Source organism: Nematocida major (assembly GCF_021653875.1).
Source record: "Nematocida major strain JUm2507 chromosome Unknown 2438, whole genome shotgun sequence".
Classification (NCBI taxonomy): Eukaryota; Fungi; Microsporidia; genus Nematocida; species Nematocida major.
Window position 1 is genome coordinate 198,898 of NW_025952955.1, and position 15,709 is coordinate 214,606.

The 15,709-nt window shown below is 50.6% G+C and overlaps 11 protein-coding genes across 11 annotated transcripts; 7 read left to right on the plus strand and 4 right to left on the minus strand.

The window, feature by feature from the left end:
* Window positions 1-121: 121 nt before the first annotated feature.
* On the plus strand, window positions 122-2,401 carry NEMAJ01_0424 (uncharacterized protein; the record flags this gene model as incomplete). The annotated part of the gene is made up of 1 exon (XM_047914262.1): window positions 122-2,401. One exon carries the CDS (start codon window positions 122-124, stop codon window positions 2,399-2,401), a length of 2,280 nt encoding a protein of 759 aa, XP_047770219.1.
* An 852-nt stretch (window positions 2,402-3,253) lies between these two features.
* Window positions 3,254-4,033, minus strand: NEMAJ01_0425 (uncharacterized protein; the record flags this gene model as incomplete). Its single annotated transcript, XM_047914263.1, has 1 exon — window positions 3,254-4,033. The coding sequence occupies one exon, from the start codon at window positions 4,031-4,033 to the stop codon at window positions 3,254-3,256; it is 780 nt and encodes a 259-aa protein (XP_047770220.1).
* Window positions 4,034-4,066: 33 nt separating this feature from the next.
* Window positions 4,067-4,762, plus strand: NEMAJ01_0426 (uncharacterized protein; the record flags this gene model as incomplete). The annotated part of the gene is made up of 1 exon (XM_047914264.1): window positions 4,067-4,762. One exon carries the CDS (start codon window positions 4,067-4,069, stop codon window positions 4,760-4,762), a length of 696 nt encoding a protein of 231 aa, XP_047770221.1.
* Window positions 4,763-4,997: 235 nt separating this feature from the next.
* On the plus strand, window positions 4,998-6,761 carry NEMAJ01_0427 (AMP deaminase; the record flags this gene model as incomplete). The annotated part of the gene is made up of 1 exon (XM_047914265.1): window positions 4,998-6,761. The coding sequence occupies one exon, from the start codon at window positions 4,998-5,000 to the stop codon at window positions 6,759-6,761; it is 1,764 nt and encodes a 587-aa protein (XP_047770222.1).
* An 89-nt stretch (window positions 6,762-6,850) lies between these two features.
* Window positions 6,851-8,050, minus strand: NEMAJ01_0428 (glycylpeptide N-tetradecanoyltransferase; the record flags this gene model as incomplete). Its single annotated transcript, XM_047914266.1, has 1 exon — window positions 6,851-8,050. One exon carries the CDS (start codon window positions 8,048-8,050, stop codon window positions 6,851-6,853), a length of 1,200 nt encoding a protein of 399 aa, XP_047770223.1.
* A 179-nt stretch (window positions 8,051-8,229) lies between these two features.
* Window positions 8,230-9,615, plus strand: NEMAJ01_0429 (uncharacterized protein; the record flags this gene model as incomplete). The annotated part of the gene is made up of 1 exon (XM_047914267.1): window positions 8,230-9,615. The coding sequence occupies one exon, from the start codon at window positions 8,230-8,232 to the stop codon at window positions 9,613-9,615; it is 1,386 nt and encodes a 461-aa protein (XP_047770224.1).
* Window positions 9,616-9,748: 133 nt separating this feature from the next.
* NEMAJ01_0290 (uncharacterized protein) lies at window positions 9,749-9,982 on the minus strand (the record flags this gene model as incomplete). Its single annotated transcript, XM_047914128.1, has 1 exon — window positions 9,749-9,982. One exon carries the CDS (start codon window positions 9,980-9,982, stop codon window positions 9,749-9,751), a length of 234 nt encoding a protein of 77 aa, XP_047770085.1.
* An 11-nt stretch (window positions 9,983-9,993) lies between these two features.
* On the plus strand, window positions 9,994-10,536 carry NEMAJ01_0430 (uncharacterized protein; the record flags this gene model as incomplete). Its single annotated transcript, XM_047914268.1, has 1 exon — window positions 9,994-10,536. One exon carries the CDS (start codon window positions 9,994-9,996, stop codon window positions 10,534-10,536), a length of 543 nt encoding a protein of 180 aa, XP_047770225.1.
* Window positions 10,537-10,650: 114 nt separating this feature from the next.
* On the plus strand, window positions 10,651-12,483 carry NEMAJ01_0431 (V-type H+-transporting ATPase subunit A; the record flags this gene model as incomplete). The annotated part of the gene is made up of 1 exon (XM_047914269.1): window positions 10,651-12,483. The coding sequence occupies one exon, from the start codon at window positions 10,651-10,653 to the stop codon at window positions 12,481-12,483; it is 1,833 nt and encodes a 610-aa protein (XP_047770226.1).
* Window positions 12,484-13,320: 837 nt separating this feature from the next.
* NEMAJ01_0432 (uncharacterized protein) lies at window positions 13,321-14,985 on the plus strand (the record flags this gene model as incomplete). The annotated part of the gene is made up of 1 exon (XM_047914270.1): window positions 13,321-14,985. One exon carries the CDS (start codon window positions 13,321-13,323, stop codon window positions 14,983-14,985), a length of 1,665 nt encoding a protein of 554 aa, XP_047770227.1.
* Window positions 14,986-15,368: 383 nt separating this feature from the next.
* NEMAJ01_0291 (uncharacterized protein) lies at window positions 15,369-15,623 on the minus strand (the record flags this gene model as incomplete). The annotated part of the gene is made up of 1 exon (XM_047914129.1): window positions 15,369-15,623. The coding sequence occupies one exon, from the start codon at window positions 15,621-15,623 to the stop codon at window positions 15,369-15,371; it is 255 nt and encodes an 84-aa protein (XP_047770086.1).
* Between the last annotated feature and the right edge of the window lie 86 nt (window positions 15,624-15,709).

Here is a 15,709-nt window from a genome sequence, read left to right on the forward strand (position 1 = left end):
TCTATTATGTTTTCGAGCTTTCCTATGATTTAAAAAATCAAAATGCAACATATTACATGATTTGCTTTTTATATTGGATCAAAAGTATAAGTGCATTTAGCATGGTTTTAGCGATATGAAAATGAACAAGAGAAAAACAAGAAAATGCATAGGGTGTTTGGCTGCCGCGCTTGGGGGGTGCTGGGTGATGGCAGCAGGCGGGCTTACGCCTGAGAAGAGCAGGGCCCCGGGGCCGAAGGGCCGGCCTGGCAAATACAGCCCACCTACGGGCAATCTACTCCTGGGTGCTTCTCTAGAAAGCGAAAGAAAGCCCGCATATCCCTTCCACATTCCTACAAGACAGCGCATGCCAAACGCAGCAATAGCTTCCAAGCAGTCTAACAGAGCGCCTGCCCTAGCCCAGAATATAAATTCCATGCAGGAAATCATTCGCAATGCGTTTAAAGGCCTAAAGCAAAACACGTTTTTGGAGTTTATAGCTAGGCTTGGCGCTGGCATTGACGTAAAAAAGCGTGCGCTTTTAGAAATATACAAAAACCCCCAAAAGTATCTGTATCTTAAGGCAGTCGCAGAGTGGGACATCAGCATAGTTTTCCAGGCGGTTCGCTTTGCCTTCACACACTCTCCGGATGCAAACATTAAATTAAGAAAAGACACGGCTCGGCCAGAACTCGCTGAAACCTGCGCGCTGAGCAGCGGAGACATTTTTTTGTTTCTCAAAGACCAGAGAAGTGACGACGCGCTGGTTATGGAGTGCTGCATGCAAAAGCTGGGGGTGCTCAAAAGGATAAAAGCCCTGCCAGCTGCAGTGCGGTCTTTGCTCAGCATACCCGAAATATTTCACGACCTCAAAAGCTTCAGCCAAAGCTTTTTCCTTTCGGCAAGGGCGCAGTGCAAAGACACGGCGGGCGAAAATCTGCTCTGCGCAGCGAGGGATAAGAGTTTCGGCCTGCTTTTTATTAAAAATTCGGATCTCATTAGCGTTGTGGAAGGCCTGGCAGACATAGCAAAAGCAGTTGCCTGCCCAGAAGAAGCAGGCGGGTCTGAAAAGAAGTACATAGACGCGCTTGAAAAAACAGAAAAAACTCTATGCCGCGTGATGTTTGGCGAGGAGGAAGACTCGCTAGACGCGCAAAAGAAAAAAAACATACAAAACGTGTATAGAATCCTATACCAGGCCATGGCATTGTTCTACGAGCTGTGCCCGTACTATGGAGAAAAAGCCAAGATTCAGGGAAAGCAGGTGATATTTATCGAAAAGCACCGCAAAAGTACATTCAATGTGTGCAGCCAGACACAGAAGGCCTTCTACAGCAATGTTATGCAATGGGAAACCGAAGCAAGCCAGCTTGGCGATTACGAAAAATGCAGCATTGGGGTAAAGCTGCATAATGTGTACTACGTTGACAACGAGGAGCAGGTGCAGATGTCTGTGATAGTTCCCAAAACAGCGCAGGGAATGGCGTGCACAGAAATAATAAGATACATTTCCGATATGTATGAAAAGCCGATAGAAAAAATACATGTGTTTGGGTTTGACAAAAATCTCCGCACGTGGTCGTATAAGGACCCCAGCCGCACAGTGTACTTTGGCGCCGAGAAAAAAAACCCAGAGCTTCTTGTGTTCTACTACATATGGGAGACAAACATGGGCAGGACGCCGGTCGATCTTGCAATGGTTGAGTTTAGGCCGGCCCGCAGACAAAACGCGAAAAAAGAAAACACGCTGCATCTCCCCTTGTTCTTCAACAGGTTTCTGGTCCAGGGCATAGGCCTCTCCCAGTGTGTGCAGCAGCCTGCTTTCCCGGAAACAGGCCTGTTTTTTTTTGAGAATTTAGAGCAGGTGAAGGGGGTAAAGGCGAATGTGTTTTTTTCTGCGTCTAATAGGCCTGAGCTTTACTACTACCCGCTGCTTTCAATAGACATGGAGAACAACAAGAACCACTTGGACATGCTGCTGGCCAGAAGCCTTACTAGATCGGCGCCGTGCGCGGACTGCGAAAAAAAAAGCTGGACAACTGTTTCCTACTACACCAAAGCGCACAAGCTCGGGCAGTACTACTGCTCAGAGCTTCTTCCGGACATGACGGATGCGTATGGCACACACAAAGGGTGGACCCTATATGGAGACGAGGCAAAAACCGTTGTGGCCGCATGGGAGGAGGAGCCAGCCCAGAACAGCGTTATAGTATCTTCCAATGGCCAATATCTGGTGCCGAAAAGCATTTACATTATTTCGAATCAAAGTAAAAGCCCGGCGCTGCTGAGCCTGCTCCACATAGAAAGGTATTTTTCGCCAAGCAGCAAGTTTCAAAAGTATGTGATTCTGCACCCCTCGCGGCGCCTGCAGCTTTTCCAGATAGGCGTGTACAGTGATTTGCTTCAGCATATGCTGGCATAAACCCAATAAATACACACAGGGCCTTTTCAGATTTCATAAATTCACATGGGGAAGCGCCGCCACAAACAGCGCGATATGACTGCCAGATTTTCTGCGTGCTTTATCAGGCTTGCACTTGGCAATTAATAAGGTAGAAAAACTTGGCACGGCCGCAAGCCAAACAGCCTTCATGTTGCGCTGCAGTCTGATCTTGACTAATGCTAGTTTATTTCATGCTTCAAACAAAGCGTTTGGATTTTATTGCAATTCCTATGAAATCGCGCTTTAAAGAAGAAACCAATTATACATTGCATGTCTGCGCTTCCACGTTTGGCCCGGTATGGTAGGCCTGAAAGGCCTCTGCAGCACGCCCATTTCCTTTATAGCTGGGTTGTAGGCCTGCGCAGTGCAAGCGCTGCAATGGAAATTTCCAAAGAACGGACCCGTCTTTGCGCCGATGCTTTCGGGGGAAGAAAAGTGTACCACGCAGGCGCGCAGAAGAGGAGGCGACTGGGCCCAAGCAGTGCCTAGCGCCTTTTCCGGCTGGGCTTGCTTTAAATAGCCCATTGCTAGGGCTTCTCTAGAAAGCCCACGCCTCATTGAGTTGCTTTCTTTTCCGTGCCCAAAGCGGGCGCCATCTAATGCAAAGGCATCCATGAACATTTTGATCTACAAGAGCCGCGAAACAATTAGATCCCCACAGCATGCAACCATCATAAAGATACGATCACAATCCACGGAGAATACTAGCTGGCTGGAGCTTTGCACACACTGTGCGAAGCCACTTTTGGCCTGCTGCCAGCCTGCAAAAAGGCCGGCGACAGGTCCACGCCTGCGCATCTATATTTTCTGGCACAGGCACCGCCGAATCCGCTATGTTCCTGGCTGCTCTCTGTTCTGGTCTTCTGTAGTCTTCTGGCGTTTTTTGTGCTCGCCCTCGAAGAGAATTTTCATTTGCTTTACAAATAAGAACAGGTCGTGCCCGCTCTCAAGCTCCTCCAAAAAGGGCTTGTACGCTTTTTCCTCCACGCTGGCGCTCAGTATGCTGTACGTGTCGCTCACTGTGATTTGGAAGTAGTGCTCGCTCTTCTCAAGCCTAAACAGAAACAGCACAGACCCGTCTTCAACCGCGCTTATTTTCATGTTGAGGAGCGCAGAATAGCGCTGCACGTCTTTCTGGACTTTTTCTCGGGCCTTTTCCTCCCGCTCCTCCTCCTGCTTAAGGGCTCTGCGGAGCTGCGCCACCTGCGAGGACGCCTGCGAAAGCGAGGTTTCCAGGCCGTGCTTTTTCATGTGCGCCTGCCGCATCCTCTCCTCCATGTTTTGCTGCGCAAGCTTCATGGTTTTCACCTCTTCGTGCTCGCTCTCGGTTTCCTGGGCCAGCTGCTGTCTCTCTTCCAGCAGCTTTGCGTTTTCGTCCTTCAGCTGCGAAAGCGTGTCCTGCAGAAGAGCCTCTCTTCGCATGCACTGCTGCTTCTTCTGCTGGTGCTGTCTTTGCGTGGCGTGCGCAGTCTCTGTGATCCACTTTCCCATCGCTTGGGCCTGCCGTATTATATCTTCCCCCGCCTTTTTTATCTGCTCAAGTGTGGTCTCTGTTTTGCCCCGCATTCCGTCCACTGCCGCGTCTTTTCTTGCGTTTTCTGCTGCCTCCATCTATAAATAAATGGATTTGCATAAAAAATAAGAATGAATGAAGAAGACAGCGTATTAAGGCATTGTGCTTGCTGCAAAATGCCTCCAACAATACTTCTTGCACAGAGCACCTTCTGCACAAAGTGCTTCCTGGACAGGCTCGAGCGGGGGTTCTTCTCAGAGATTAGGAAGGCGCTTTCGCACACATTCCGGAGCAAAATGCGGAAAGTTCTAGTGGTGATTGATGAAACTCTGTCGTCGCAGGCAGTGCAGAGCCTCACCAGGAGAAGCACTGCCGCCATGATAGCGTACGACTACTGCACGTTTTCCCAGGACAAGCCCGACTGCATACATCTTGTATCAAAAGATAGCAGCCACAGCAGCAGGGTAGAGGCTGCGAAGGAGTACGGGCTAGAGCATGGGTACGACTGCGTCATATTCAGCCACTACTCGGTGGAGGTTGCATACGAGATTCTTAAAATGATCACGGTTGGCGAAATTGTGCAGTACACCACGGCCTTCAAAGGCACCAAAACAATGACAGTGTGCTACCCATTCTACGCGCTTTCCTACAAGTCAATTCTCTACTTCTGCTTCCACACAGGTCTGCTGCACGCTCCGTTTGGGATAAAGGCAGACTCCAGCAAGGAAAACAAGGCACACAGAGTTCTGCTGAGAGACTTGCTAAAAAACTCGCCGGCAAGCATACTGAATCTTATTAAAATACAGAGAAGAGTAGAAGAAATGTAAAGCAAACGCAGAGTTGTCTGCTACATTGCGAGTCTTCTTCGCATCATCGAACATTCTATCTTAATAAAGCACTAGGAGTTCTTCAAGGCAGGCTCATCCAAAAAATGTTTTTTGGCAGGGCTTTCCGCCTCTTTGCCTCAAGCTTGGCTTTTGTTTTTTGCCTGCATGTGAAGGGCACTCCGTGCGAAACTAGGCAGGAAAAAGTATTTTTGGCTCTCTTTAGTTTGAAAATAAAATGGAGGAAGACTCTTTGGCCTGTACAATTCCCCATCTTTTTCGGGCGCTGGACCTGCGGAAGAAGTACATGAGAATAAGCAAGCAGAACAAATCATGGCGCGAATACGGCGTGCCCGCCGGCATATCGGCGGTTAAAAAGGACTCGCACTGGGTTTTGGTTAACGATGATGTTGCGATTCCCTCCGTGGCAGAGTACCACAAGGACCTTGAGTTCATCACGTCAATTATCCACAACGGTCCGCTGAAGTCGTTTTGCTACCAGCGGCTGGAGCACCTGGAGCTGCAGTTCAAAATCCACCTAAACCAGTCCCATGGGAGGGAAAAGAAAGAGCAAAGAACGCTCTCAAATAGGGACTTCTACACGGTGTTCAAGGCAGACACTCACCTGCACCACTCGGCGAGCATGAACTCAAAGAAGCTTCTGAAGTACATTAAGAAGAAGCTAAGAGACTCGCCGGAGGACGAGGTGTACAGAGACAAAGCAGGGGAAGTGCACACCCTATCCAACATCTTTTCTGGAATAAACAAGACAGTGGACACGCTGTGCCTAGACAGCCTGGGCACGCACTCCAACCTGGAAACCTTCCACCGGTTTGACCGGTTCAACTCCAAGTACAACCCGTACGGGACGCCCATTCTCAGGGAGGTTTTTCTCAAGCACGACAACTTTATCCAAGGCAAGTATCTGGCGGAGCTGACGCAGGAGCTGATCGAGGAGGTCGAGGAAAAGGAGTATCTCAAGTGCGAGTGGGGCGTGTCGCTCTACGGAAAGAAGGAGAAAGAGCTGGAGGTGCTTAGCACATGGGTGCATGCAAACGGGCTGTACAGCCGCGACATTCGGTGGTACCTGCAGGTGCCAAGGCTCTACGGCGTCTTCAAAGGATATGGAAACATCGGCAACTATGCCGAGTTTCTCTGCAACGTCTTCAGCGAGCTCATAGAGGCATCGCAGCGCCCAAAGGCAGGCACGGCGGACGGAGCAGACGCGCACAGCGTCATAGACCGGTTTTTGGACGATGTGGTTGGAATCGACTCGGTGGACGACGAGGGCGTCAAGGACAAGAGGTCCGGCGCAGAAAAAGACCACCCCAGCGCATGGAGCAGGCCGGAAAACCCGCCGTACTCTCTATACATGTACTATATGTACTACTACGTTTCTGTTGCGAACAGGCTGCGGGCAAGCCGGGGGAAAAATCTTCTGTGCTTTAGGCCGCACTCTGGGGAGTCTGGCGACCCTGACCATCTGGCGGCTGCTTTCCTGTGCGCCAAAAGCATTGCCCACGGCGTCAAGCTCCGAAAGTCCCCTGTGCTCCAGTACCTGTATTATTTGGCGCAGATCGGCATAGCCATGTCTCCGCTGAGCAACAACTCCCTGTTTATAGAGTACCGGAAAAACCCGTTTCCCATGTACTTCTATAGGGGGCTGAACGTGTCTCTCTCAACTGACGACCCTTTGCAGTTTCACTACACACGAGAGCCGCTGATGGAGGAGTATAGCATAGCGTCCCAGATATGGAAGCTGTCGTCGTGCGACCAGTGCGAGATAGCGCGAAACAGCGTGCTTTTGAGCAACTTTCCCCGGGAGGAAAAGGAAAAATGGATAGGAAAGTACGAGGAGAACGGGCGCTCTGCAAACGACCACACCATGTCAAACGTGCCGCCAACAAGGTTTCAGTACAGGATGAACAGAATATCGGAGGAATACGAGATTCTGGAAAAGTACGCGAGTAGGCCGGGGCTCTCTGCCTCAAGGGAAAACTAGGCGTTTAACTGCTTCCAGACACGGTGCTTTATTACAAATGCATTAAATCGACTTCTGGGTATGCACCCCACATAGAGCGCCCCTGCATGCTAGTAGGATATAAAGCTATTTCTGCTCGGGGGGATCAGTTCTGTGTCCCAGTTAAAGAGATAGTAGTTTATGGTTCCGTCCCCCTTTATAAACCCCGAGTCGGCAAATATGCTCTGTGTGTTGCTCTCAATTTCCAAGGCGTTCAGCACGTCAAACTCGTCCGTGCCTCGCAAATACTGGATCAGGCCCAGCATGCTGCCCACGCCGTGCTTCATTGTGTGGTACGACAGATACGCCGTTTCTATGGGCACCTTGCTGTCCACAGACCGGGTGGACAGGTGGAAGAACGAAACAAACTCGCTCGCGTCCTCGCTCACCAGCAAGCGCGACAGGCCCCTGCCGTCTCCGTACACGTAGTACTTGAACTGCTCGTATGTGAACGACGCAGAAATGTCCAGATCTTTGTACTTGCTGCAGTACATTTCGTATACCCCGGGAAGCTCGCTTTCCTGCGCTGGGCGAAAGTGGACGGTGGGCGAGTCCTGAAATATCATGCGGCTTTCCGTTATTTTGTCAATGTCTTCTTGGTCGCAGAACCCGCTTTCCACAAGGTCTCCTTCTCGCAGTATTTTGTGGTAGTATCTCGACCGGGTGAATATGTACGGCAGCTTGTCGCCAGACGTGAATAAAGCGGTGTATATCCCTTTTAAGTTCACCCTCTTTGTTATTTCCTTGATTAAAACGGGCGCAAGCCGCCTCTTCCGGTAGTCCTTGTGCACGCACAGGAAGTTCACCACCGCCGTCTTGGGCGTAGACTCTTTGATTTTTATGTCAATTGCGGCTGCAGATATAAACCCAACCAGGCGGCTGCCGTCAAACATCCCAATATTCCACTCTGGAAAAACACTCGGGGACTCTAGCTGCCATCTAAGGAACTCCGGCGAGTACTGCAGGCGAAACCTGGCTTCTGCGTCCTCAACATAGTGGTCCATCAGAAACGACGCAACCGCAGAAAGCTCGCACGCAATGTCCACGGTCCGTATGTCCAGCCCTGCGGCGCCTTCGGCAGAAGAAGACCCGCTGCCTTTGCAGGACGCCTGGCTTTTTCCAAGCGGCTCCTTAGACCAGAAAGCATGCTCCTTCAAAAGCACCTCGTTCACAACTTTGTATGCAGTCCTGTTTTTTTCTTCTCTTGTTCGCTCTTTTATTTTATCGTTTTTCTCGATTTCGCTGCTGCTTCTTTTCCCTTCTTCAGACATTTGTTTATAAAAAAAGGAATGGCGAAAGAAAAGAGAAGGATTTTCATTAAAGAGGAGGACATGGCAGAGGACATAGAGAGAATAATAAAAGGCTGGAGGTCTGCCGAAGTGGGCAGCATGCTGGAGGAGATAAAACGAGTTGAGAACGAATAAACTTTTTCAAGAAATTTGCAAAGAGTATGGCACACAAGAAGAGCGAGTGCGGCGCGCACACAGAGAAGAGCACGGGCGCTGTGCAGAGCGGACGCAAGGCAGGAAAAAAGGAAAATTCATCCGCGCACGATGCGCTTCCGCTCTCCTACATAGACAGATACTCTAGACAAATGGTGATAAAGGAGGTCGGGCTTGAGGGGCAGAAAAAGCTGAAGAGTTCGCGGGTTCTTGTGGTGGGTGCTGGCGGGCTGGGCGCACCCGTTCTTACGTATCTGGCAGCCATGGGAATAGGGCACATTGGCGTTGCAGACTCGGACCTTGTTGAGGAGTCAAATCTGAACAGGCAGGTCCTGTACCGAGAAAGCTCGGTCGGCATACCCAAAACAGAAGAGGCTGTTAAGGCGCTGCGCGCGCTGGGGTCGGCTATAGAGTATTCGGAGTACCCCAAAATCACGCCTGAGAACATTTGGGCAGTGGGGGCTGGATACGACTTGGTGCTGGACTGCGGAGACAGCAGGCCGCTGCGGTACCTGCTAAGCGACTACAGCCGCGTTAGAGGCATTCCATACGTGGGCGGCTCGTCGCTGCGCTGGGAGGGGCACGTGTACACTTTGAGCAGCTTGTGCTATAGGTGCGTCCACAAGCCGACAGGATTCTACTCAAGCGGAACGTGCTCGTCTGCTGGCATAATAGGAAGCATGTGCGGGGTGGTTGGGTCAATAATGGCGACCGAGGCCATGAAGGCAGTGCTGGGGGTGGCGGCCGGAGATGCCATGCTGTACATAAATGGGCTAAAAAGCGACTTCATGCGCCTGCAGCTGAACAAGAAGAAGTGCAATGTGTGCAGCAGGCTGCCGATGCTGACTCTCCCAGAGGCAAAAAACGCAGTGTTTCAGGAGTTTGCGAAGCTTGAGGCAGTAGAGGCAAAAGCCGGCGCCTGCCTGCTTAGCGACGTTTTGGAGAAGCTGGAGGCGTCTGCAAAAGAAAGCGCCCCCGGGAAGGCTGCAGCTCGGGAAAAGACAAAATCTCAGGGCGAGGCGGAAGAGTCTGTCCACGACCGCCTGGCAGACATGAGCATATATGGACAGAGTCTAGACCCAAACGTGGAGGTGGCGTGGGCAGGGGTTTTGGAAAACCCAGGCAAATACTTTGTCCTAGACATGCGGTCGGCGGCCGAGCACAAGATACTCCCCATTCCGCGCGCGACTGTGTACGCGCTTGGAGACATAATCGACAACCCGAAGAAGGCCCGAGACTATGTTGCCAAGAAGGCAAAGAGCCGGAAGGTGGTGCTTTGCTGTAGAAATGGAAGCACGTCCAGAAAGTTTATAAGAATATTTGGCGGATTGAGCATACACGGAGGCGCGCAGGCATATATCGAGCACAAGAGACATGCAGAGGCAGGGAAATAAAGACACAGCGTTATGCCAAAGACCAAATTTATTTCAAGGAGGTTTCCAGGCAGAGGCGCCGGAATGTTTGCTACAGAGCAGGTGTGTTTTGGGTTTTTCTTGACAGGAGTGCGGCAGAACCCAGTTTTTATTTTTATGAATTTTCTCCCTTCTCCATCTTCTCAAGGCCGTTTATGGTTTTGAGGATGTAGTTTGTGTATGTAACCACGATGTGCGCGCTTTTTATGAGACGCCCCGACTCCTCCACACGGATGACTAGATCCTTTCCGTCGTCTACTATCTCCAGGCCTTCAACAACGCCCGAAAGCGCTTCTTTCAACACTCTGTTGTTCTTTGTCGATATTCTTAACTCAAACCGGCTCTTCATTTAATTTTTTAATGGAATACATATTAAAAGTAAGCAGCAAAGAAGAGCTCCGCGGAAAACTGGTTTTTGTGGACGAGTATCTGGGCGCAAACAGCGACTCTTTTATTTCTGAGGTGATGGAGGCGTTTCCGTCGCACCGCGTGGTTTCCTACTACAAGCTGCCGGCAGAGTACAGAACGGAAAATGCGGTGTCTTTTCTGGACAGCGAATATCAAAAAGATGGTTTCACTCAAGACAGTGACATTTTGATAATTGATGGGTGGAGAAACCGGAGCAATGCAGTGGAGAGGGGCGAGCTTGTGCTGCAGGACAGCGAGGACAGAGAGTGCATGCGCGTTCCGGTGAAAAACAAAACAGTGTTTCTTATCAGCAGGTCGATACAGCAGGCCAACTACTCCGACCTGTACAAGGGCTTCATGCTGGTCAGCATGCACCCGCTGAAGATATCCACAGAGCACACGCACCGCCTGCAAATAACAGTGCGCGAAACTAGGAAGGAGGTGGCTCTCCTGTACCACCACAAAGCCCCCAGAAAATACACACTGTGTGCATGAGCGGCGGGTTTTATTGCGCCCTAGCAAGGGCGAGTTTTCGCGCAGGCATGCGCACGCGAAGCTGCGGCAGGCGCAGGAAAGTCTAAGTATTTAGTTTGCTTATTTTTTTTATGCATGAGCAGAAATGAGTTTCTATCCCTAAGTAGAGAGGGGGAAAACATGCAAGGCAGCGTTTACATGGTGAGCGGGCCTGTTGTGATTGCAGAAAACATGCTGGGGTGTGCCATGTATGAGCTGGCCAAGGTGGGGCACCAGGGGCTTATGGGCGAGGTGATTAAGATAGAAGGCGACAAGATTACGATACAGGTCTATGAAGAAACATCTGGGCTTGGGGTGGGCGACCCGGTTGTTCGCCTCGGGCATCCTCTGTGCGTTGAGCTGGGCCCGGGCCTGCTGGACAACATATTCGACGGAATACAGAGGCCGCTGCGGCAGATATACACGGAAACAAAAAGCCTGTACATTCCCAACGGGATATCCATGCCTGCGCTGGACAGAAACAAGAGGTGGAGGTTTACGCCATGCGTGGCGGTGGGGGACAAGCTCAAGGCCGGCGACATCTTTGGGACTGTGCTGGAAAACACGCTGCTGACTCTGCGGCTCATGGTTTCTCCAAAGAGCGCGGGAGGTGTTGTCACAAAAATAGCGAGCGAGGGCGAGTACACCGTGGAAGAGGTCCTTTTGGAAATAGAGGCGAACGGGAGGGCCAGCCAGGAGAAAATGTACCAGGTCTGGCCAGTTAGGTCCCCCAGGCCCATAAAGAAAAAGCTGACGCCTGTGCAGCAGCTTTTCACGGGGCAGCGGTTGCTAGACTCGATGTTCCCGTGCGTGCAGGGAGGAACCGCAGCCATCCCGGGGGCGTTTGGGTGTGGAAAGACCGTCATATCGCAGTCTCTGTCCAAGTACTCGAACTCCGACGTGATTGTGTATGTAGGGTGTGGAGAAAGAGGGAACGAGATGAGCGAGGTGCTGGAAGAGTTCCCCACGCTGAAGACCCAGATTGACGGGCGGGAGGAGTCCATCATGAAAAGAACTGTTTTAATAGCAAACACCTCAAACATGCCGGTGGCTGCCAGAGAGGCGTCTATCTACACGGGGATAACCATAGCAGAGTACTACCGAGACCAAGGGTACAACGTGGCCATGATGGCAGACTCGACGTCCAGGTGGGCAGAAGCGCTCAGAGAAATAAGCGGGCGGCTGGCTGAAATGCCTGCAGACAGCGGATATCCTGCGTATCTGGGCGCCCGCTTGGCGTTTTTCTACGAGAGGGCAGGGTACACCGAGTGCCTGGGCAGCAACGACAGAAAAGGAAGCGTCACCGTGGTGGGCGCAGTGTCGCCGCCGGGCGGAGACTTTTCGGACCCGGTGACAGCGGCCACGCTGGGAATAGTGCAGGTGTTCTGGGGGCTGGACAAGAAGCTTGCGCAGAGAAAGCACTTTCCAAGTGTGAACTGGAACCTGAGCTACTCAAAGTACATCGACCTTCTTTCGGGGCACCACATAAAGTACAATGCAGAGTACCCGCAGTCGATGCGCACCATCAAGGAGCTGCTGCAGAAGGAGGAGGCGCTTAGCGAAATAGTGCAGCTGGTTGGAAAAGGGTCGCTGGGCGAGCTGGAGAAGCTGGAGATGAGCATTGCCAAGGTTGTAAAGGAGGACTTCATGCAGCAGAACGGTGTGTCCTCATACGACAAGTACTGCCCGTTCTACAAAACAGTTCTTATGAGCAACACCATTGTGTCGTACTACAATGTATGCAAAGACCTAATAGAAACGAGAGTGGTCCCCTCCTGGGAGTTTCTGCTGAACGAAACCCAGGAGATATACTATAGGCTAACCCGGATGAAGTTTGAAGACCCAGTAAAGGGGGAGAAGGCAATAACGAGCAGCATTGCAGAAATAAACAAAAGCATATCCTCTGCGGTCCGTGTGCTGACTGAGTAGCCGTGTGCGCGGAAACACGCAAGGCCCGGGCACGAATGCACCCCAAAATAAACTCTTTAATTGAATTTAATCTGGCCTTTGGGCGCTTGTCTTACTTGCAGCGTAGGAAAAAGCCTGGGCATGCGTGGCCGCGCGTGCTTGGCACATAAGGCTGCAACTAAAAGCCAACAGCTCAACCCACATTTAGTTGTGGCGCGTGCTTGTTCAGAACTTTGTTTCAGTTTATTGGTTTTCTTTTACTGACCAACGCTGCTTCTTCGGCTCCTCTTGGCGATCATTTTGAGCTTTCGGCGCCAGGTTGGCCTACAGTATGGGGGCCTGTTTACGCCTTGCCCTCCGAAGGGCCACACGCAGAAAACTCGCATACCTTGGCATGCGTGGCTCCAGACGCTGCGCCCAATCTCCCCTTGTCTGGGGCTCACAGTCAGGGGCTTTTCCGAGCTCTCTTCCTCGACTATTGGTAGAGCCACACGCTTACACCGAGCAGGCTCCCCTTAGCGTTTCGCGTTAGACCCACCCGGGCACCCGCACTTAGAAGTGGCGGGAAGTGCCTGCTGGCATTCAGTCCCGGCGCCCTCTGCCTTACAGCCCAGCTTGGCCAAAGCAGGCTACCGAAGAAAGCCGTTGCACTCTGGCCAAGCGCATGAGCCGTAAGCCCCTTCTTGCACGCGATTAGCGCATTCGGTTTGGCCACTTGTCATTTTGGGGGTTACGGGGGATTTATTAATTTGTGCAAATTTGACTGATTGCTGCATCTTTCCCCTAAGGATCTAGTTTACCAATTACTTGAAATCTACACATAGTAAAATATTTTAGAAAAAACAGTAGGAAAGAAAAATGTTCTCAAGGATGGGTGTAAAGAAAAATAAAATACTAGCCATGGCGGCTGCAGCGCTGCTGCTTGTTTTGTGCATTGCCGCGTTTTTCTCGATTAGAATGTACATGGGAAAATCTAAACCGAAGAAGGTTTCCACCAAAGCGAATGCTGTGCCAGTAGCCACAAACTTTTGGGTGGCTACAGATATGCAAGACTTAGACGCAATTCTTCTGTATACCGCCGAGAAGATAGGCGACAAAAAGTTTCTGCAGAGGCCTCTGCTGACAGCAGCGGCTAATGACGCTGCAAGCGATGTGGAGAAGAGAAATGAGGCCAAAGCCCGGCAGGCCAAAATGGAGAAGGCGCTTGCCAGTTTTATAAAAAAGAACATTGACTTTGTGGAAAAGAACAAAAGCCCCATGAACCGGATTGTCAGAGACGTTTTGAAGAGCCACACGTACTTAAGATACATGCTGCTGGCCAGCGAAACTCCGGAAAAAACGCTAATTAATCTAAAGCTTCTCGACAGCAGAGGGGAAGTTTCCCAGAAAACCATTGAAAACACAGTTGACTGGCTGCTGAGTGGGCATAAGAAAAGGACCATTGCGGTCATAAAGAACTTGCTGTCTGCCGAGCTTGCAAAGACCGAAATAGGCGACCGCATGGAAGCCACAATCACGGTTCTGCTGCAGATCATTGCAAACAGCCCACCCCGCGCCACAGCCAGCAGAGCAGTGAACGACTCCGACACGCTCTGCACTGTTTTGTGCCAAATTGAGAAAGAAATACAACGGCTGATATACTCGCACAACATGTGCAACAATAAGATAAACGCAAAAAACAACATGCAGTATACCCAGACGGAGATAAACGAGATTGCAAGCAAAATGAAGAAGTTCCACAACATGCAAAAGCTGGGACACATGACCGAGCAGGAGTACACGCTGTATGCAATCATTGGGCTGGTTTCTGAGGTGCAGTGTGCAGCGAACATGGACAACCAAATGTATCTTGAAACGCTCTCCAGCAGGCTAAAAAAGATTATAAGCGTGGATATTCTAGGCAACGACCTCCTGGATGTAAACAGCGGCTTCCCGATGTTTACCGCTGAGCTTCAGGAGTACATTGGAGTAGACTCCGGTAATGGCGACATGGGGGTTTTTGTTAAGAGCATACACGATAGAAGCAAAGCCATAGAAAAGCTGGTGTACGAAATAAGCCAAGGAAACGGGAAAGTCGATGATATTAAAAAGCTGGGAGATCTAAGCAACATGATAGACATGCGGCTAAAGGAGATCAAGCAGGTTGCAGGGTTCACAGGGATATTTGTTACGTACATTTCCACATTGGTAGACTACACATTGGGAAGCAATGCACACGAGTACATGCTTGTCGAAATGGCTAGGTGCTATATGTCGCTCATTGAGCACAAACTTTCCTTGCCCGTTGAAGACACTCTTCTGTTCAAGCTAGAGAACAGCACAATTGCTCGCAAGCTTGTTCAATTGGAAGCCGAAAAAGGAAAAATGCAGTGTATTGACATGCATTCCCAGGAGGTGTATCTTTTCAAGCGCGAGGAGAAGACAGGAAGCGAGCCACAGTGTTTGGTAAAGAGATGCATCGAGGGGTGCGCACTCAAAATGAAAAATGTGATGGCCGCTGTCAATGCAGGCAAACAAAAATAGGCAGAAAGTCCTGCGAAAAAAGTAGAACTTGAAGAATAAAAACTATTGAGCGCCAATGTCTTCCACCATATGTGTTTTGCAAAAAGCAAGAAGGGCTTTGGGTGTTTCTATGCTGCGCCACAAATCGATGGGCGCGCTTTTAAACGCTCTTTTTGGCGGCAGCCGCGCAACTGCAACCAAAACGCATGCCAATGGAACAAGAAAAAACTCCAGGGCTGCTTTGGAGTCTGCCAAGCTGCTATCAATCGAAAGCCGAATAACACACAGCCAGCTTTATTTTCAACCAGACTCGCCGAAAGTGCAATAAAAGGACGGCGCGCCTGCCCAGAACAGCAATGCATTGCAGCATCTGTTTCATTCTGCGCCTTCATGCGCTTTGCAGGCTACTCATTTGTAAAAACATAGATGCGCAGGCCGTCGCTTTCTATCACGCCGCGCGCAACTCCCTCCTGCACCCTTCTCTTAACAACAGCGAGCGAGACCAGCTCCGCATCTGTGGTTATGTACAGATATTTCCCCAGCTGAGTGGCGTTTTTGAGGCTTATTTTCTTGCTTGAGCGCTTCAAGCATTTTAGAAAGTTGTCCTCTTCTGAGTTGGATTTTCCTATTAGCTCTTTCGCTAGGCTAAATCCATCCATAAAATATTTTTGCGCTCTTGCATATAGCTGCCTGCACCTTCAACAGCCCGCCGCCCACACACTGACCGCCATAAAACGCCCCGGCT